This window comes from Phodopus roborovskii, unplaced genomic scaffold, assembly GCF_943737965.1.
Source record: "Phodopus roborovskii unplaced genomic scaffold, PHOROB, whole genome shotgun sequence".
In the NCBI taxonomy this organism is placed as follows: domain Eukaryota; kingdom Metazoa; phylum Chordata; class Mammalia; order Rodentia; family Cricetidae; genus Phodopus; species Phodopus roborovskii.
Window position 1 is genome coordinate 15,445,050 of NW_026126629.1, and position 22,375 is coordinate 15,467,424.

General features: G+C 48.7%; 1 protein-coding gene across 1 annotated transcript; it reads right to left on the reverse strand.

The window, feature by feature from the left end:
* Positions 1–38: 38 nt before the first annotated feature.
* Positions 39–22,020, reverse strand: Mmrn2 (multimerin 2). Its single transcript, XM_051206824.1, has 7 exons — positions 21,557–22,020; positions 10,751–10,879; positions 10,568–10,674; positions 10,392–10,472; positions 9,539–9,712; positions 7,627–9,432; positions 39–4,897 (listed from the first exon to the last, which is right to left on the reverse strand). The coding sequence occupies exons 1-7, from the start codon at positions 21,895–21,897 to the stop codon at positions 4,515–4,517; spliced, it is 3,021 nt and encodes a 1,006-aa protein (XP_051062781.1). The 5' UTR covers positions 21,898–22,020; the 3' UTR covers positions 39–4,514.
* Between the last annotated feature and the right edge of the window lie 355 nt (positions 22,021–22,375).

Here is a 22,375-nt window from a genome sequence, read left to right on the forward strand (position 1 = left end):
ACAGAACTTTGGGAAACAGGAAAGAATAAAGAAGCAAATAAACTACTCCATTTTATTGACAGACACCGCTATTTACATTTGATTGTCTTTTTCTTTAAGACGTATTTATTTATATGTATGAGTGCTCTATTGATTTTATGCCAAAGAGGGCATCAGATCCCACTATTGATAGTTGTGAGCCACCATGTGATTGCTGGGAATTGAACTGAGGACCTCTGGGAGAGCAGCCAGTGCTCTTAACTGCTGAGCCATCTCTCCAGCCCCACTATGTACATTTGAATATTTCCTGTGTTTTTGTAAATACCATTAAGATCACGGTATTCTAATGTGTGTAAGGTGAAAACACCATATATTGGCAGAGCATGGCGGCGACGCACACCTTTAACCACACAGCACTTGGGGACATAGAGGCACTTTCTACTCCCACAAAAGATGCTCTTATTAAATTTAGCTCAAGCAATCCTGTGCCTCCCAAGTAGTAGCAGCTGTGGGTACACATCATAGGGTGTGGGTGGTGGTAACACTGTTAATCCCAGCACTCGGGAGACAGAGGCAGGTGGATCTCTGTGAGTTTGAGACCAGCCTGATCTACAAAGTGAGTTCCAGGACAGGCTCCAAAGCTACAGAGAAAGCCTTCTCAAACAACAACAAAAAAGCTGACTTTCAAGCAAGGTATGGTGGCCTTTGTGTATTCTCTGTGTTTAAGACCAGCCTGGTCTACATATTTCCAGGATAACCAGACCTTGGCTCAAAACAAAAACAAACAAAAAACTTTCAAAAACAAGCATGTGGCCACATAGAGGAAATAACTTATTTGTATGATCTCCTTTTATTTCAATTTTTTTTCTTTGTGGTTTTGTTTCCATTTTTACAGAAAGAGGATAAAAGTAGATCTTGCTTGTAGCCCAGGTTAGCCTCAAACTCTTTGTATACACTAGCCCTGTCTGAGCTGTATCTTCAGCCCCCACACAGAAACACACATTGAGCGCTATTGTACATGAGCCCTATTTTCTATTAGATCCTAAATACAGGTATGTATATTACAATTTTATTTGCGAGAAAGGAAAGTTAAGGCTCTTGATATTGTCCTGTTATGAAACATTTTATTTGCACTGTTATATTCTTCAAGGCTGTTCCTTCCATTTGATGTGTCCTTACAGTGTTCCCACTGCAGTGAGAAGGAAATCCCTGCGTGGTCTGCTTTTATCCCACAATGCCTTATTTCCCACCTGCCAAGTAGTTTGCAGTAAATTCCATTTGCACCCTCTTTTAGGGAGCTAGGTTTGTTACTCAACAGCATGCTTAAGACTCAGCCCCTGCACTTTCCTTGCTGGATTCCCCATTTCGTGTTAGTGTAAAACAATGCATTAGCTACTCTGTTAAGAAATTCTGAATAGAATCTGTTGAGAGAAGCTTACTTTGGCTCAGTTTGAGAGACTGTCAGTCCAGTGTGTGTGTCCTTGAGTAAAAGACTGATTATCTAGCCATGATATGGTGATCTTAACTCTATAAAGTCATCGCTGTCCCGTGTTTCAGCTCTTTGCCTCCAGAGGGTCAGCAGCTGTCCTGTAATGGGCTTAGGACTGACTTTGTAGTTCTTCTGCCCCAGAACTCCCAAGTGATTTGGGACAGCTTAAACTTGAGGCTTTCCAGCAATCCTAATATTCAGGGTTAGGATTCCATGTTGCTATTTCATTTGATAACATCTTTTCTATCTTTGCAAAGAATCACTAAGTTATATTGATGTGGCTTTGGTGTTCTTTCATAGTCTTTTCAAGGGCCACATGTGTTTTAACCTGCCCTAGGTCAGTTTCCTGTCTGTCTGGGAAAGTTCTCACCTAGCATCAGGTATCTCAATACAGATGATAATTTTGAATTTCTTATTGACCTGGGGCTGGGGTAGGGGGTTCATTTGGTAAAGTGCCTCCCATGATAGCATGAGGGCCTAGATTTGGTTCCCCTGGGTACCTCTGTAAAAGGCTGGGTGCAATGAGTATCTGTAATCCTAGCATTGGGGGTGGGAACACAGGCAGACACTTACTGCTAAGCAGTCTAGCCAAATGGATGAGCTCCAGGTCCAGTGAGAGATCCTGCCTCAAAAACTAAGGTGCAGAGTGACTGAGTAAGATACACAGTGTAGTGGTGGCATACACCTTTAGTTCCAGCACTTGGGAGGCAGGGGCAGGTGAATCTCAAAGAGTTCAAGGCCAGTCTGGTCTACAAAGCTTGTTCCAGGACAGCTAGGGCTACACAGAGAAACCATGTGTGTGGGGGAGAGATACCCGGTGTCAACCTCTGGCCCCCTGAGGGCCCATACACATGCACATACCCAAGTGAACACATAACATTACACCCACCTATACAAGCATATTTGTGTTCACACACAAAATTTTCACTGATTTGGGGTCTTAATCAGAAATGTCTGAACAGAAAATCTGGCTTAAACTTGATGTTAAGGCTTTGTCAAATGTAATCAGATGTGTTTATTGCACAGAAAGCCTCTTGCTAAAAAGAACCACTATTTCTCCTCACTCTAGATCCTGCCTCGTGCAGTGGTCGTAGAAGACCCAACCATCTAGTGCTTTGTATTTGTTACCTTCCTGTGGGGGTTAATAACACATACCCTTTCTTGGGGAACTGATTCACACTGTATTATATGCCAGAAATCCTGAATGGAAGTCTTTAGTGCTGAGACTGCATTGCCCTAACATTCCAACTTAGTCCTCAGAAGGGACTGGCCAGAGACAGCAACATGGAGCACAAGACAGCCAGGTCTGCTGGCAAGAAGAGTGATCTGCCACACACACGGCTCCCCAGGCTTTGGTCTATGTGGCCCAACCACACATACCCTAGTTCAGAAATAGCCTCAACAGCAGAGCTGCACTGAGGTGAACAAGATTCAGAGATGTGGTCAAGAACACAGAATTTGAAAGCGCTGGGTGGATTAATGTTTAGAAGAATTGTGGTTTAGCCCATGATCAAACAGTCAGTGGCCTGACTTACCGTTTATCTGACACTGGTACCTGAGCACATTGAGTGCACAAAGCTTAGTAAGTAAATTCTGAGGGTCAATTATTTGAACTGCGGACCCCAGTAAGCAATGAGAAGTGCTGGCAACCCCTTACCAAGTCAAATCCCATTTAATATGGAGATATTCCAAGGAACACTGAGTGCTACCAAAGCCTGCTTTGTTTTCTGCTGGCTGCTTTCTTGAGCCTATAGTAGGGTCCAGAGACTTGTAAACATCATGCAGATGTTGCAGAGAGAGCTGCCATTCTGCACTGTCCTGTCCACTGACTGTCCCTGCCTAGTGAGGTGGCCTCTAGATAGTCTATGTAGAATTAACTGAATATTAATAAAATCGAATATGCCTAGAATGGGGAGCCACATTTGCCCCCGTTTCATTTTGTCCTACTTCCCCAAATGCCTCACCAAATGTTTCTCCTTCAACAGTAAGCAAGGCAGAGTTTTGGAGGACATCGTTTTATTCCAAAGCGTTTCCCTCCTTCCTCCTCAGAGATGCTGGGGAGGGTGTGGCCAGTCGCGATGGTGGAAGAATGAAAGGGGCAAGGGCCATCCCCAGTGTTGTCACTGGTTGACATCTCTTGGCCTCTACACTGAGTGAGCAGGGAGGAAAAGGTGTGAAATTAAAATTAAGTGTAGACATAAAGACTGAAAGTTAAAAAAATATTAGCTTGTTTTGTTGTTTTGAGCCTTGAACTTTTATAAAACTGAGAATGGTCCTGAACTTCTAGTCCTCCTGCCTCTTCCCATGTGTTGAGATCACAGGCACCACCATGCCCAGTTTATACAGTGTTGGGGACTGAGTCCAGGTCTTGAGCATTCTAGTTAAGCTGCATCCCCAGCCCAGAGATACTCATTTCATTGCCTATAGTTGATTCAGCCACACATTCACTTCCTTCTGAGACTAGAAAGGCTGTTTTGAACTAGTTTCCCTATAGTAATTAGAGATTAATTTCCAATTTTAGAAAGGAAAAAAACTATTCTTTTCCTTCAAGTCTTTTGAGGTATTGGAAAGAGAATCCAAGGCCTTGTACATGTTAACAGCTCAATGAGCTACACCTGGCCAGTCGCCATCACTGTAAACATTCCTCCTGGGAAACAATGACTTCCTGACATAGAGAAGAAGAAATAAAAACAAAACAAAAAAAAAAAATGTACAGAAGTTTCCAACCACAGAAGGAGCAAAATGCCAAAATAAACCGACAAATAACCTGTGGAATTGAGGGAGTGGCTTAGAGCCAAGACAAGCCACACCATTGGGGAAGGCATAAGAAGCCCAGCTCCCACTCCAGGTGCCTGCACGGGCGGGCGCAGTTCAGGGAGCCGCATTCTTGGCCTTTCCCAACCTGTGTGTCCAAAAGAAGGATCTCTGCAGAAGGCGTTCAGGAAAGAGCTGGGCCACTATGTGTTCTCCAGCCATTGCTGGCCAGAGCCTCAGTCTACAGACAGCAGGCAAGTCTGTCATTTCTGACGAAAGCTGAGCCCAGGGTTCAGGTCTTGAATATCAGGAAGCCCCCGAATGCAGTGTGTGGTTGGCTCCCCTTTGCTACCGATCCTTGGATCAACTCAAACCACACTCTTTCACCCTTTTGCAGCTCTACCATAGCGAAAGTAGTGGCTGTGTTCCCACCCCTCTGTTCTGTACTGTAGACTGGAACCCGGCGATGGCCTTCAAACACCAGCTGCCCCATGCCTGGGCCTGGGCCGAATGTAATGCTCACTGCAAACAAGTAGACACCACGTTTGGGGGCTCGGAAGTAGCCGTGTTCGGGGAAGTAGCTGCTGCCCACATTGATGGATGTGGCGTTGAACTTCACCATCTGCAGAGCAGTTGCTGCTTCTGAAGAACTGGCATAGAAGGCCACAGGGGAGCCTGGGAGGGGAGATACTCAGTGAGTTATACATTCTCTAGAAAACTCTGCCTTCTTCACCTTAATTGCACTTGAAGCAGGACACTATTTTTAGATACCTTCAACATCCTAAAAGTCTCAGACAATGTGATTTCGAAGAGTGGGAGAGGAAGGGGCATACACATGTGTTGTCTGGCTGAGGAGGGCACTTTCTCCTTTGATCTTCAACAAAGCACTTTCTTCTTTGATCCCATCCTTTAAACTCTCTAGAGAGAAGAGTGTCTTTGGCTACCCAAGGCTTGTGGCTTGGTGAACTGTGCTAGAAACCTGGGTATTCAACTCCCAGATGTCTACTACCTGCCAAGGAGCCTTCCTTCCTTGCACATCAGTGCTAGGGATGGAACATGGTGCCTCACACATGCTAGACAAGTGCTCTACTTCTAAGTCATACCCCTGGGATGTATCTCCTGGGAAACTTGAGACATCTGGGGGGAAAAGGAGAATATTACCTATCCTCAAAGTAATGTTAACACTGGGAGATACTTGGGAGCATAAATGGTGGTCCTTACCAGACGTGGGCACAAGAGCATAAAGAAGGAAGGAGAAACCCTTTCGAACCAGGCATGGTAGTCTGTTTACACCTGTAATTCTAACACAGAGACAATAAAATCTTGATTTTGAAACTAACCTGAGCTACACAATAAGACCTTTCCTGAGCAAGGGGGACCCCTCTGGCTAATCATCTAAATTGTTTGTAACTTATTTGATATATGTGGGTATTTTGCCTGCATGTATGTCTATGTACCATGTGCATGGGTTGTGCCCACAGAGGCCAGAAAAGATCATTAGATCCCTTGAAACTGAAGGTACAGATGTTTGTGAGCTGCCACGTAGATGCTGGGAATTGAGCTCAGGTCCTCTGTAGGAGCAGCCAGTGCTCTTGCCATCTCTCCAGCCCTGGATAGTCATTTTAATGATTTCCAAAATGTTGTGCAGAGCCCTAGCATTGCATGTGGGCAAACTGAAGCCTTTAAAGGGACAGTTTGTGGATCCAGACTGAACGAGCAGAGAGCAAAACTTGGACCATCTTGATTCGGGGTGCTCTTCTGTCTTTCTCACTTGCAGAAGCCACTCCCTCCAACCCTAGGACCACAGTGGAGCTAGAGGCAGAGCAACACCCCCACTTGAACAAGAGGAAGGGGCCAGGAAGTTCAGGGAAAGTGACAGCCAGCAGATGGGACAAGAAGAATGTACCTTACCAGAGTCCAGAAAGCAAGGTCAACCTTGGCAGGATCCTCTTGGGAGTTCCTTGATCTGTCTCTGTCTCTCTCCCCACCCCTCTGTGTAAGTCCCCATTCTTCAGAAAACAGAACCAAGACTTCAAAGAAGTTGCAAAGCAGTTAGTGACTTGAGTCTCAGACTGCAGTCCATCTTTTTGCCTCCTAATCCAGAAATAGCCTTAAGAATCACGAAATTTTACTTTTCTCTGTCTGGAAGTTTTTAAGAGAATTGTTTATGAATAGCTTTCCTGTTTGTGCCACAGGGAATACTGAGGGCTGGTGCTCCAGTCCCCAAGCATCCAGCAGATGGCGCTCCTGCCTTGGTGAAAGGAAGCTGCCCTACAGCGCCTGCTGTGGGCCATGGGTTCTTCTCACCCTGCCCAAATCTGTGAGTCCATCTCAGCAGGAGATCCTAAGGGCTCCAGAAGATAGAAGGGCTATGCAAACTGACCATGCACTTCGCTGCAGGGCACAAATTCAAGCTATAGGCCTTATTGCAAGAAAAGAGTTTTTAAAGGGGAAAAAATACTTTCTGAAATAAAAAAAAATACTGCAGGAGTTAACAGACAGGCAAATGGTAAATGTCAATCGTTGGCATGTTGGAGCTTGTACCACTCACAATTAGTGTAAGTGCACATGGCTCTCTGGAGATGCTGAGGGATGTAGAACCTGGTTCCTGTGCATTAAGCCTGTGCTGGGGAAAGGGAGCTGTCAGGTGACAACTCTTCTGTGAAGGTGGGCCCCTCAGGCCCTTCTGTGGACCTCCTGCACCTGAGAGCCAGCCTCTCTGGGCTGCTTGGGTGAGGTCATTTATGGGGCTTGAGCCTCCGTTTCAGGTAAGATGTGGTATCAATGCATGATGGAGCAGCTAAGGCTGTCATCACGGGAAAGCCCTGGGAAGGTACCGAAGGGTGTTTACACTGCCAATTGTATTTACTAAAAAAGCCCCTTCCTTCTGAGCATAAGCCTTTCCTCAGGTTCACCCCTGCTCCAATCCACCCTCCCTAGAGTGCAGGGCTGAGGACTAGGGTGAGGGTGAAGAGTTGAGACACTCTGCTCCATGGCTAGAGCCTGTGCCAACTCAGGGGCTCTGGGACTACAACTGATTTTTGAGACTTGTACTTCCCTGCACTCCAGGCAGCTTAAGAGGCTCATAGCTGCAAGGTGTGGTGGCACACTCCTTTAATCACAACACTTAGGAGGTAGAGGCGGGTGGATCTCTGCGAGTTTGAGGCCAGCCTGGTCTATAGAGCTAGTTCCAGGACAGTCAGGGCTACACATAGAAATCCTGTCTCAAAACAAACAGACCAAAAAAAAAAAAGCCCATAGTCCTGAAGAGAAGGGGAGGGTAGCTCCCTGTGTAGTGGTAGTGGTGACCAATAATCCTGCTTTCTTTCACCCAGTGCTCTTCCCCAGGAGAAGGGAGCATCTGGGTAGGCAGATAGCCTGGGGCCTGAGCACTCAGCACTCACCTGCTCCCCAGAGCTCCTGGGAGTCCAGAACACCTTTCTCCATCTCTTTGGCATGTGCATCTGCAGACATCACCACTTGCTTCTTCTCCCTCTTCCGAGATGTTTCTAGGCCCTTCTGCTGCTTCTTATCTTTCTTATTCAACATGGCCTGCAGTTTACCCAGGTCTAGGCTGATGTTGCTTGCCATCAGCTCTTGGAAGTTCCGGAAAAGGCCGTGGAAGAGCTGCTGGTGCTGTTTCAGGCTATGCCGAGTGTCAGAGAGCATGCTGTGTAGATCTTCAAGGGAGCTATTGAGGGAGGCAGCCCTGGAGACCTCACAGCACTGCCCAACCTGCTTGACATCTGAGTTTAGGCGCTGAATCTCCTGCTCCAGGTTCACCAAAGCCATGGCTTCCTCTGCCCTCCCAGAGTCGTGGCTGGATTGTAGTCGTTCTGCCAACTGTGGGTGCTGTTCCAAAGCCTGCTCCAAGACCTCCACTCGAATGGCCAAGGCATCCCAGCCAAATGCTTGTTCCTGCAGCCCGCTGGCGGCGTCCTGCAGGGCGAGGCGGATCTGGTCATAATTCAGGGGCAGAGGGCGAGGCACCTCCTCCATCTCCTCCATCATCTCTTCCCCAAAGAGGGCTGCCAGCACCGCCTGATGCCGCAGCGCATCCTCCAAAAGGGCTGCAAAGGAGCTATGCAGCTGGCGCATCTCTCTGCGGGTCTGGTTCGCCACAGCCTTCAGAGCTTCCACTGCATTGTCCAGCGCCCGTAATTGAGTCCGCATCCGGGCCCTTTCCACCCGCGCCCGCTCACTCTCTCCTTTTTGCTCATCCATTGTTGAAGACATGGCATCAACAGTGCTTTGCAACGCCTGCAAAGAAGAACCATCCAGCTGGTGCTGCTCATCTAGGCTCACTTGGGTCTCCTCCAGGGTGTGCACGGTGTCCCTTTGACCCTCCGGGATAACATCCACGTCAGAGTAGAGCCTCTGGCAGTTGCAGTCCTTGACATACTTGATGAGGTCTGCGTGACCCACCTGTAGATGCTGCAGAGTGAGGTTGAGTTCCAATAGCTGCCGCTCCATCTCCTCTTTGTTCTCCTCCATGATCAGGGACTTTTCCATCAAGATCACGCGCAGCTCTCGAAGTCCCGTGTGGTTCACCAGCAGCTCCTCCACCTGCCGTTCTACCTTGCTGATCTGATCGAAGGTCTCGTCTGATTCAGAGTACAGCTCCTTGATTTCATCCACATGCCGGTTCAGGACACTGTCCATGTTCTTGAGGGTGCTCTGCAACTCCTCCTCCCTCTGATCAATGACCATGTGCAGAGCAGAGATGTTTCTCTGCAGCTGGCCCAGCCTGGCCTGCAGGCTCTCTGGCTGTGGCCTTGCCGCTGCTGTTGCTGCAGATGCCACCACCAGGCTGCCATTAGTCCCTGGAAGTTCCTGAGCCTTGATAAGCTGCTTTAACTTGTTGCTCACCTCAGCTTGGACCTCAGAGAGGGCGTGGTGCACAGAACGGCGTTGGGCATGCAACTGGTCCTCCACATCCTGCCACAGCTGGCCCACTCTCTGGTTATTCTCCTGGATCTTGGCATCAAACTTGGCACTAAGCTCTTGGAGGTCAGCCCTGGTCACAGTGCTGTCCTGGACCTTCTTGACAGCCTGGTGATTGGCTTCCACATCAAGAGACAAGTTTCTGATAGCCTGGGAGAGGCTGTGCAAACTCTCACCGAAGCTCTTCCAGGTGGGACTGAAGTGTGCTTGAAGGAACGCATTGATATGGGCCTGCAGTAGGTGCTCTGACATCCTGCCCGTGAACTCTGCAACAGATACCATGTTTCACACAGCAGCTGCAGCACACACCCCTCCCCAGGCTGGGTGAGTAGGGCCTCTGAAGCCTGTGCCTTCTTTGGGGCTACAACTCACCAAATTCTGTTTGATTGGCTTCTGTGGTCTCAGCTGTGAGGTTACTGGCCTGGGCCTCCCAAGGGCCTGGGAGGCCATCTTCTACCAGCTGGGCATCATTCTGGAGATCTTGAAGCAGATGTTCCTGTTGTTCCTGTGGCACCTTAATCTCATTGAACTCTGTGACAGGATGGCCTGAAAATAGACCAGTCATGAGTGTTAAAGGCCAGCTCACCAGGCTTGAGCATATAATGCAGTCAGTAAGAGACTTGGGACCCAGAGCAAGTGAGTATGTTGGCCCCTCATTCATGAGCTGGAACTTAGAAGCCTTTAGCCTCAGAAGGGCAAATACAGCCAGCTCTCTAAGCTATCCCCTTTCCTCCCACACCCACAGCAGACATGACTAATCAATCAGCACATTTCTTTCCTTAGCCACAATTTCTTTGCCTGCAGCTCCAACAAGTAGCTAGTTGATCACTTAATTAAATCCATGTCCTCTCCCACCCTTGAAATCAATTCATAAATGGTGACTCTTTTGTTAATGCTGAGACTAAGGGCATCATGACTTCCAGGTCCTGGTGTTGGTAGGGGGCAGGCAGTGTGCAAGCGTGTGGAAAAGTTCTTCCAAGTCTGGGAGTTTGTGTAGATCAAGGAGCAAAGCCAGCTTTCCAAGAAAAATGGGGTCAGAGAAAGGGACAAGAATCAGCCCCAGGCAGTAGGCTAAGAGCCCTGGGAACCTGTTCTCAGAGAACAGTGCAGGACCACAAGGTAACCCATGCTGATTCAGAGGGCACAGTTTTCCTGAAATGGTACCACCCATCAAAGGAGGAAGAAGTAAACACATGAGCTCTGTCCTTCCAGGAAAGCAACACACCAAGTTCAAAACCATGCAGCTGGTCCCAAGTCTCCGGGAGTTCGCCACTTGGCTCCGTGGGCTCCGGGTTTGCTGTGGGATCTGCAGAGGAAAACATGGTGTGTTGAGCTCAGAAGTCTGAGGAATAGCAGGATTTCTGGGGTCAGGGCTTAAGGAGGGGCTTTGGGGAGCCCTACCATAGTCCTGGCAGTCTGGACCCTGGAAGCCTGGGCAGCACCTCCAGCCCACAGAGACCAGTACCTTCTGTTGGACCTGGTACACTGGCTTCTGGGCCACTCGGTACCTGAGGAAGAAGGCAGGGATTCAGCACCACTGGTGGGCTAACTGGGCCTGGAAAATGGCCTGTTCACCCCACTCACATGACTTTGACTCCCTGGCAGTCAGGAGCCCCCTGTGGACACGGCTGCTGTGAATGGACCAGGAGTTTCTCTGTTTTGCAAGCAGCTACAAAGGTGACCAGTCTAGACTTCTGGTAAGGGCACCAGTTCCTAGAAAAGAAGCCATACGAGAGGGTTGCTGAGCCTTGCCTGGCTCCAGATGCACTTTCCCAGATGTCTAAGGATGCCCCACTGTGCCTCCTTCCCTGCCCAGCTATGAGATTCTGGAAACCATTAAATAGTTCTCACTATCCCCTTGATCCCAGGGGACATCATGGTATGGGTGGTGCTTTCTGGCATATGACCTTGAGTGACACACTTAAGGAGTTCTTATTTCTTCATCTGTAGTTAGTGGTGGTGACGGGTGATGCCCTCTCTGAGTGGGCTGAGAATCAAATGCTCTGGGAGCATTTTGTGCCCTCTCCTGGCAGCTGCCCAATTCTTCACCCATCTTTTCTCACCAGAATATGTCTGTGCCTACTACTCCCTGGCCTGCCTACTGGCCAGTTGGCTTTTTTAGCAGTTACTGGAGAAGGAAAGTGGCTGGGTAGAACAGTCTCCTCTGGGAAAGGCCTCCATTTGGTAATCCTGCTGAGCAGTTGGGGGTCACATGCAGTATACTCTCCATTTTACCCCTTGTCTGTATGTAATGTAGAGGATGAGCAGCAAGCTCACTGACCTGGGGGCTGGCTCCCTGGGTTCAATCAAAGGTCACATTATCATTCCCTCATGATGAGCTGCCAGAACAAATCTCTCCAGAGGTGCAAGTGGCAATGGCCTCTGCTGCCCCAAGCAACTCAGTAGCTCTTGGGTGACATTCTCTTGCACTGAACTTGCGGTAACACTATGGACTGGCAGACTTCTCTTAAGGATCCCAAGGAGAATAGGCAATCTCAGGAGAAGAGATGTGGCTAGGACTTATAAATGGTCTGGTTACAGAGCTGTGTCTAAAGGGCGAGTCAGACAAGGAGCTGGGCGTTTGGGCAGGGCTGTGGATGTCAGAAGGACTGCATATGGAGGCAAGGGACTAGAAGCCTTACTAGGGAGGCATGGGTACCAGAGGAAGAACTGGGCCATTTCTTGAGGCCATGGGAAACAGAGAGAGGTTTCAAGTGGGGAAGCATTATCACAGAGGTACTCTGGCCCCAAGGATCCAGAAAGGATGGGAGCCATTAAGATACAGATGGTCTAGGGTAGAGGCTAGAGGAGAAATATGGGCATTTGGGTCAAGTGATGGGGACATGGAGGAAGTGGCCAGATATGGTAGTCATCAGAGAGCAATGTTCAGGGGCTTTGCTGCTTGGGTGGCTTGTTGGTATTGGAATTTCACTTTCAGAAGCTGCTATTGCCCTGGGGCCCATCAGGCACCACTAAAGGTAGTGGGAGGTGGGGCAGTGTGGTGGAAGGACTTAATGGTCATTGTGTGACCACATCCATTGTGATCCTGAGACACATAACACCACCACCACCACCAGAAGGCCTGCTCTCCCACCAGGCTTCTAGAAGCCTCATAGGCAGCCTTTACCTACTGGGCACCAGGCTCCAAAAGCTTGGCAGAAAAACTACCTAGTCCCAGCAAAAGAGACCTGTAGATGGGACATCAGAGGAACCTCCCGGCGAACTGCCCAGTAGAGACTTATGTACCAAAACAGCTCAGAAAGGCACACCTGGACATCTGAGGACGAACCCGAGAAAACTACTACAAAACAAGGAAGCTGAACCGAGGTGTTAGATCACATGCCTGGCATGTTTGAGGTCCCAATTAAATCCTCAGTACTGAAAAGAACAAAGCAGATCAACAGGAGATCAAGACAGACAAAAGGGAGAGGGGACATTTGGAGAGAACCACAACTGTGAGAAAAAAAGAATAGTCCCCAAATTTACACCAGTACTGCCACATAGGCAAGAGAAGTTGCTACAGGGAAGAAAGAAGACAGGGGCTACGTGGGGGGTGGAGGAAGCATAAGGGGTTGGCAGGGTGTTCAGAGAACACTTGAAAATGAAGAGACTATGGGCCAGGCAGTGGTGGCACAGGCCTTTAGTCCCAGCACCCGGGAGGCAGAGGCAGGAGGATTTCTGTGAGTTAGAGGCCAGCCTGGCCTATTGAGCAAGTTCCAGGACAGCCAGGGCTACACAAAGAAACCTGGTCTTGGAAAACAAAAAGACAAAAAAAAAAAAAAAAAAAAAAAAAAAAAAAGAAGAAGAAGAAAACAAAAACCAAAAACCAAACCAGATTGGGGACATAGCTCAGAGGCAGAGTGCTTGCCTAGCAGACAGGAAGTATGGGCTAGATTTCTAGCACTGTGTAAAAACAGGTGTGGTGGCAAAGGCCTGCCATCCCAGCAATTACATTAGGAGGTAGAAGCAGGAGGATCAGGTTTGCAAGGCCAACATCGGCACCACCCACACAATGAGTATTAGGCTATCCTGGGCTATACGAGACCCTGTTTAAAAAACTAAAACAGATGCTAGAGAGGTGGCTCGGTGGTTTAAGAGCACAGCTACTCTGGCCGAGAACCCAGGTTCAGTTCCCAGCACCACACCCACATGTCAGCTCACAAAACATCTCCAACGCCAAGTCTTCTGACCTCATGGGCACCCAGCATCCATTTGGTGCACAAATGTATGTGCAGACAAAACACTCATACACATAAGTAAAAAATAAATATCAACAAAAGCAACAAATAACAACAAGACAGGAAGAGCAAGTGGAAATGAAAAATAAGAAGAAATACAAAGCATCAGTCCCAGGTCCAACATCCAAGCAACAGGATGACAGCAAAGAGAAGATGTCTGTGTGTGTGTGTGTGTGTGTGTGTGTGTGTGTGTCTGTCTGTCTGTCTGAGTGTAACTGTCTGTGTGCTTGTGTGTATATATATGTGAGTATGGTGTGTGGTGTGTGTGTGTCTATGTGTCTGTGTATGGTGTGTGTATGTCTGTGTGTGAGGTGTATCTGTGTCTGCATGTGTGTATATGTCTATATGTGTCTAATTGTGGTGTGTGTGTCTGTGTGTGCTTGTGTGTGTACGTATATGTGTGTGTGGTGTGTATGTGTCTATATGTGTCTGTGTAGTGTTTCTTTGTTTATGTGTGTGTATGTGGTGTGTGTATGTCTATGTGTCTGTTCTGTTTGTAGTGTGTATGTGGTATATCTGTGTATGTATGTCTGTGTGTGTGGTGTGTGTGTGTACATCTATATGTGTCTTTTCGTGGTGTATGTGTCTCTGTGTGTGGTTATCTGTGTATGTGTCTGTGTGTGTGCTTGTGTGTGTATGTATGTCTGTGGTGTGTGTGTGTGTGTGTGTGTGTGGTGTGTTATGTCTGTGTATGGTGTGTGAGTTCCAGAGATGAAAAGACTTTAAGTTTTCAGCTGTGAAAGATTCACCAAGAACCTGCAATAAGATAGAAATAAACTCACATCAAAATTCGCTACTGAGAAATTTTAGAACTCTGAGAGCATGATGGTTATGTCTACATTTTTATAGAAAGAAAAATCAACACACATACACCAGAGGGGGTGGGAAGAGAGAATTCTTTCTGGACCCTGGGGCCAGAGTACCTCTGTGATATTGATTCCCTGCTTAAATCCTCTGTGTGCTTCCCAAGCCTCTATCTCAAACACAAACAATAAATAAATAAATAAATCAGACATATTACAGAGACCAATGACAAAGGAATTGCCTAATAATTTGTATGTATGTTGCCTGATTGTATAATTGTATGTGTGTTGAGAGAGAGAGAATGGCCTTGAACTTTTAAACAATATCTTCTGGAATAGGAACATAGTGGGGATTACATTAAAATACTGGCAGAAATTTAGTGGGGATAACATTAAAATACTGGCAGAAATTTAGTGGGGATTACATTAAAATACTGGCAGAAATTAATTGCCAGCCTAGAATCCTGTGTACATATTATATACCAGTTATCACAAGACTACAGAAGAGACATGTTTTCAAACACAGCATTGCAGCCAGGTCATCTACTTAGCGTGCCAAACCTCAAAAACAAACAAATCTGATGTACCAGGTTTCTAACCTGTTGTTTCCCATGTAATAATGTGGTTCAAAACCTTGCCTGTACATCAAAACTGTCTGTGGCTTTTTAAAAGCCAAAGTCCCTTGTGGGTTGACAGGGCTTTTTTTTTTTTTTGGTTTTGTTATTGTTATTTTGGTTTTGGCTTTGAAGGCTGTCCTGGAACTAGCTTAGTAGACCAGGCTGGTCTCAAATTCACAGAGATCCACCTGCCTCTCCCTCGCAAGTGTTGGGATCAAAGACGTGCACCACCACCGCCCGGACAGTGCATCTTGATGGTCCAGCATGTGCTCAGCATGCCAGAGAGCCTTCTCTTATTGCACCCAAATTGCTTTTGATTAGCATTTTATCATCGAGAGGCAAATTGGAGTAAGCAGTCAGTAGGCTTCTCTCTAAAAGGACAGATGGTCAGTGTTTTACACAGGACTAAAAGCTGCACATCTTTCCAAAGGCAGAATGCAAGGTGCAGCTATTGTTCAACCATTATTAAGAATTTTAAGAAGGCTGGAATGTGCCCAAGTGTGGGCCCTTTGGAGTCCTTGAGGGGCTCTGTATGCAACTGTTCAGGTCACATGCTCTTGAAGCTGGCCTAAGTCTGGGCTTTCCAGTCAGAGTAAACAGTGTCACAGCTACTCAAGTCTGTCATAAAATGAAAATGATCTCTAAAAATATGTAAACAAATGAGCCCAGCTGTGCTCCAATAAAACTTTATTTAATCAAAAATAGGTGTCCTGATGTGTCCAGTTGGAAGCTTCAGCTCACCCCCGAATGATCCAGAAAGCCCCACTCCAGGCTCTCCAATGCCCCACTCCCCAGCCAAGAATCCCAGAACAAAGGGAAAGCACAAAACACCCAGCCCCACATTCTTGGCGGTGCTGGCTGTTCCCCCTGTGAAGTTGTCAGCTGCCTAAATTCACCGCCTAAAGCGTTCAGCTTTTGACCATACTTGGGCACAAACCCAGCTTGTAGTGGACACATCTCTCCCTTAGCCTGCATCCTATATAATCTCCCTGCTTTAGTTCTGGCATGGCTTTTTTGGCCTTGATCTCTGGGACTGGAGAACTCACCCGGGAGTCACTTTGCTCAAATAAACCTGTTCTTATATTTTTTTCAATTTGGCTTGATCTGGCTTATTACATCAGCAGAGAAACCTGGGGCGGGGGCGGAATACCTATAACACTGGCCATTGCTTTCTGGCCCCTGGATTGGAATATGCATATCTAAAAAAAATGAAACTTTACATAAATAAATGAAATTGTGGGAGACTTGGTGGCCCATGTCTATAATCTCAGTCTTGGGAAACTGAGAAAGGAGGATTACCAGTTTCTGGGCAGCCTAGCTACTTAGGAAGACCAGAAAAAGAATACCATGGGCTTGGGGACCATTGGTAAAGTGCTTGCCTCATAAGCATGGTGAACTGAGTTTGGTTCCCCAGCATCCATGTAAAAAGGCAGGCACAGTGGTGTACACCTGAAATCCAACTCTGGGGAAGCAGGGGGTGCCTGGTCTAATCGGTGAGCAGGAGGAATGTGCACGTGTGCATGTATGCATGTACCCACACATGCACACATATGAACACATGCATGCACATACAAAGGAAGGATGTAGAAAAGTTGGTAGAGTGCTTGCTAGCATGCATGGAGTTCTGAGCTCAGTACCAGCGCCACATAAAACCAGGAATGGTGGCACAAGCTATAATTCCAGCACTCAGGAGGTAGAGGCAGGATGATCAGAAGTTCAAGGTCACCTTCTGCTACATAGAAAGTTCTAGGTCAGCACCTAGAATACTTAAGACCACATCTCAAAAGAAAAAAAAAAAAAAAAAAAAAAGGAAGGAAGGAAGAAAAGAAGAGAGAAAGAAAATAGGAAAAGTGATGTATGGTGCTACTTACATGTAATCCTACTTGGTAAGTAGAGGCAGGAGGCAAGGCAGGAGATTCAGTAGCTCAAGGTCACCCTCAGCTACAACAGGGAGTTTCAAGCCAGTCTGAGCTACCAGAGACCCTGTATCAAAACAAAATGAAACAGGAATGCTGGCCAGGAGATGGAGGCGGGAGTGAGGGACAGTGAGAATGTAAGTTAGTGGATATCAATGTAGATGTCCCTCAACTACTACAGAGAGCTAGCTGGTCTTGGTGATGCATGCCTACAATCCCAAGCCAACATGAACCAGCTTGGGCTTCATGGAGGCTCTGTCTCAAAAACAAACAAGGTAGCCAGGCAGTGGTTGTGCATGCCTTTAATTCTAGCACTGGGCCAGCTTGGTCTGTAGAGAGAGTTCCAGGATAGCCAAGGATAGACAGAGAAACCCTGTCTAGAACAAAAACCAACCAACCAAAAAACAAAGCAAAGCAAACAACAAAAAGCAGAAAACAAACAAAAACAGACAAATAACAACAACAAAAACAAAACAGGGGCTGGAGAGATGGTTCAGAGATTAAGAGCACTGGTTGCTCTTCTGGAGATTGAGAATTCAATTCCCAGCAACCACATGGTGACTCGCAACCATCTGTAATGAGATCTGGTACCCTCTTCTGGCCTGCAGACATACATGCAGGCAGAACACTGTGTATATAATAAATAAATCTTTTTTAAAAAGAAAGAAAACCTTACATATGTATAACATATATGTGGTGTGTATGTGTGTGTGCATATGTGTTATATATTCAGTGATTAAGAAGATTGAAATAATGGCATTTGCAGGAAAATTAATGGAACTAGAGATCACCATATTAAGGGAAGTAAGCTGCACTCAGAAAAACAATTATCTCATGCATATTCTCATAGGCAGAACCTGGACTTAAAAGCAAAAAGCCTGAAAGTAGAAACGAGACAAAGTAGAGGAAGAAACCTGGGATGAGGGAGAACAGGAGAGGGTAAGAGGGTGTGAATATGACCAAATACATAATGCAAATGTGTGAAAATGTTGTAACAAGGGCTTGCTGCCAAAGCACTTATCTGTGCAAGCACAAGAGCCTGAGTCTGGGTCACCAGCACCCATGAAAAAGCCAGGCGTGGTTGAATGCACTTGTAATCCCAGCTCTGGGGAGGCAGAAAGAGGCGGGAGGGTCTCTGGGGTTTGTGGGCCCACTGGTGTAGCTGAGTCAGGGAGCTCTGAGCTCAGTGAGAGACCCTGCTTCAAAAACAAGATGAAGAGTGATTGAGAACGTTTGATGTCAATCTCTTGCTCTCACATACGGGTATACATGAGCGCCTGCACGCACACACACACACACACACACACACACACACACACACACACACACACAGAGAGAGAGAGAGAGAGAGAGAGAGAGAGAGAGAGAGAGAGAGAGTCAGATTGATAGACAGACAGATAGATATACAGACAGGGAGAGACAGAGAGAACATCTTGGGCCAGTGAATGTCACACTCCAATGATAATGAATTATCCAGTCCAGAATGCCTGAGATCAAATGTAAACAAGCTCCACCTCACACACCTTGAAGCTTGTTCGAGAGACCAGGAGGGCTGTGCCTGGGGCGGGGAGAGAGGGGGGGCGTCTGGCCTGGTCCAGCTTGCCAGGACTGATGGGACTTTCCAGCTCTCCCTCTTGAACTGAAATCTGTGCTGCCCACCCTTCCTGCTTAGGAACTTTCTCTTCTGAGCTGCCACACTGCGGGCTCTCCCCTCCCTTGGCAGCTCCCCGCTTGGCACAGCACATGCAGCCAGCCTGAAAGCCCTGGGAAAATTCCTAACCTTTGCTTTGGTTTCCTCCGGCTCTTGGCAGCTCCTGGGAGGCCCTCAGCACATGTGCCCCAGGCTTGACATGCTGAAGTAGCCCATTGTTCGCACTGCCCTCTGCCTGGGCTGCTCCCTCTTTTGTCCCCTCCTATGAGGAGCCCTGCTGGGCACCCCCATCTCCCAGAAGGTATACTGAGGATCAGGTGTCAGTCAAGTGAACACAGGGTCTGTCCCCGACCCTGTATGGCACAAACGGAGGGGATGCTGAGCCTGAGTGGGAACTCGGAAACCTGAAGCTCTCCTCCCCTTTCCTTCCTGGACTCTGGTGACCTTGAGCCAGGCCCTCCTCCCACTCCTGGAAATGTGCAGAAGCTGTGTCCCTGGAGACAAAGAGAGGGGTTGTGGGGAAGGCTGACAGAGCCTGTAGAAGGGAGGGGCTGCGCTTTCTGCATAATGGATGTGCCTCAGCTGCCTGCCATGGTTGCCTTAGCAAGAATGTGCATTTGCCAGCCAAGGAGCCCATCTCTACAGGTCCTTCCTGGCTTGAGGGTGTCTTTCCTGGCTGCCTGTTCTCTGAGGCCTGCATCCAGAGGTTAGTGTGACCACCCCAGGGAAGGCATCCTCCTGGGGCTTTGTCCCTAGACGGGGAGTGGTGGAGTGCTGGTACATCTTGGCAGGGAAGACCAAGGCCCATTCAAAAGCCTGAGCCTGGGACTCACTGAGTATCGGGCTAAGGCGCCTCGGCCCCAGGCTCTGGGGTTCTTTTTATGCCCAGAACCCTGCGTCCAGGAGCTGGAACAGGTACAAGGGCACAGTATTGCTCCACTCTGCTGCTGTGTGACCTATGGTGACATGATGGACAGCTCTGGGCCTTGAGCTACTAGCCACAAAAGTCCCCAGTGTTCCTTCCCTTAGGAAGAGACTGCTACTGGGAGTAATACTTTATACTCCCACCCTGCATGGGAGTGGGTTGGGACAGGGTATACTTGGGCCAACCCTTATGAAATCTGAGGCCCTGAATGCCAACCCCACCCCTCTGAGATGTCACAACGATATAGAAGATAGGCCATCTCTCCCAGATTTAGCACAGCCCCTACCACAAACCCAGTTTCTCTGGAGCGGCTGATTTGTGTGTGAGGAGCCCACATTCTATACACACAACCAAATCGAGGAAGTAAGAACATCTTCCCTGTGACATCCAAAGGGGTTCCTTGCTAGTTCCCTGCCCCTGCCCCTGTAGGATTTCCAGGGGCTTAGGAAGCAACTAACAATGTCCCTCTTCTGCCCTGGAACCTGGCAGTCTCTGCACACAGGCTGTGAAAGCTCCAACTTGTTCTGTTCCTTGGTTCTTCCAAAGGCTCTTACCCCGTAAGTCTAGGGCCTGTCTGGTCCCAGGTCTCTGGAAACTGGAAGGCCAATTAGAGAGCAGGAGGCCTGACTCTGGCAAGAGATTTGGTGACTGATGCCCATGCCCACCCCCACCACCGATGATGGCGTAGTGAAACACAGTGCCCAAGGACCTGAGCCCTTCTGCCTCCTGTCACAAGAACATGGGAAGCAATCAGCCCAGGAAGTGACGGTATTTCCTTCCTTTCCCACCAGGCTCTCCGGATATTTCAATAGCTTAGGCTTGGACTGTGGGGTCCAAGCTTCTGAGGATGTAGAAAGGAAGCCCCAGCAGGCAGGAGTCCTAGCTGGGGTGGCCTGGGCATTCCTGGACCTTGTACAGCATGCACAGACCCTTTAGTCACTGGAGCCTACTGCAACACCATCCAGGGAAAGATGGAAGACCCTCTGCTCTTGGGGGCTAAGGAGCAAGCAGGCCCTCTCCACACCCACGAGGTGGGAGAGCAAGGACCAAAGCTCCTCCCTCCCGGCTCCTCAAGTTCTCCATCCTTGCCTTCACTGAGGGAGGAGGAACTTGCTGACTGGGACTGCTACTGCTGCTGGCTTTGTGGAGGAGAGCCTTGGTCCCTAGTCCTGATGTCAGAGGTGGGTGGCAGGATTGCCCCCATCAACAGTCGCCTGTGCTCCTGAGCCTGTAGTAGCCTAGTTGGGGGACAGGGCATCTCTTCTCCCTACCCCACCAGACCCACCCCCTTCCTCACTAAGCAACGCTTGCTCCTGATCACCCTGCCGCTTCTCCCTGGCTAAGCCTGGGGGTGTCAGAAACAGATGGAAACCTGGCCCAGGCAGATTTGTCTGGGAAGCCTATCACTGACCCTCTCATATGTAGTTGGGAGGCTGTGATGGGTGTGAGCTGGCCGCTCAGCCTTACAGATAGAGGACTGGGTACGAAAGCTGGGTGCCACTCAGAGAGCTGGGTATGAAAGCAAAGGTTAGCTCTCTTTGGCTGTCACCTGGGGCAAGTCACTCAGACACTATGAGAAAGGTTGTTGGGAAAAATGATACTTGGAAAGCGGAGCCCCAGAAGTTGGCCTGGCAAGTGGCACCTACATTCTATCTTGGACACATTCACTCATGAGACTCAAAGCCCTCAGGGATAGACCCAAAGTCTAGGTACCTCTAAGCATAAAGAAGATGTCAGAAAACCACGTCTGGTGTCAGTTATATCCTGCCCATCCAGGAGGCCTTGTGAAGTAGCTCTAGGACTCCCTGCAGCCATGTGTTCTTGAGATCCTGGAGCCCTCACTCAGTGTTCAATCCTGGCCTGGTACTTTGGGCCCTTAGAGCCAAAGACCTCCTCTGGGAGCAGCTGTCCCCTAGGGCTCAGCCTGGGCCAGCCTTGCTGTGGTTCAGCTTTCAGGGCTAAGAAGCTGCAGCCTCAGCAGCTGGAAGCATCTAGAGCATCATTCCCTCTGAGTCCCATGCTGGTAGCTGATAGTGGGAGCTACTTCCCCTTTTGAAGCCCCAATTGAAGTCCCTGCTAAGGGTCAAGCAGAGACTTCCCTAGCATCCTCAGTCTGGGCCCTGAAGTACCAGATCCAGGAAACTAGGGCCCGTTAGCCACAAATCAGCCCATTCCACATATACGTATCTGGGACTCGGCTATTATCCCAAGACCTCTGGCATGGACCAGGATCTCCTTACCGTCCGATGGGATCTCCGCTAGTATCCGCAGCCTCTATTTTCCAGCCTGAAGGCACCCTGGACCTTTTGAGATCAGAGAACCTGGCACCAGGGTCCTGTGCCCAGGCTCTCAAAAGTCCCCAGCCCAGAAGTCCCCAGCCCAGGTACCCCCTGAGGCCCAGCATCAGTGCCAGGATCATGGTGAGGGGCAGGCTTAGCTGGTCCCGCTGAGGCTCAACCTTGCAAGTGACTCCAAAATTTGCTGGAGATGTGGTCTTCAAGTAAAATCTCAGAAAGAAAAGAAAACATGGGGACAACAAAGGGAGGAAGTGGCCTGGTCCGGCCCACCCGGTAAGTCTCATCCGCCCCCCCCCCCAGCCTGGCCCCCTCTGAGGTCATCAACCACTCAGGCCAATTCCTGTGTCCTAAGGGCACTTGAATTAGGACACTGGGGGTGTGGGAGACACAGGAGGGTGGCCTTATCAAAGCCAAATGGCTTTCAGGACACTGTTCCGGGTCTGGAGATAGAACGGTAGTGTCAGCCTCCGGAGATCTAGTGCCACCCACACTGCTGGTCAGGAAGTGGGGAGCAGCACATCATGCCTTCTCAGCACTGTTTGGTGCTGGGAAGCAGCAGGTGGGAAGGAGCTCAGAGAAGGAAAGGAGCTATGCTAGAATCACACAGCATATAACCCTGTCCAGGGCACGGGGGAAGCTCTGTGTGTTTCTGGTCTCGGCTTTCTGACAGGTTTGACTGGAGCTCCAGGCTCAGGGGCATCTACGATGCTGTGGGCAGCCTTCAGGTTGATCCCTCACTGGACAGGCTGTGACTCCCGCCAA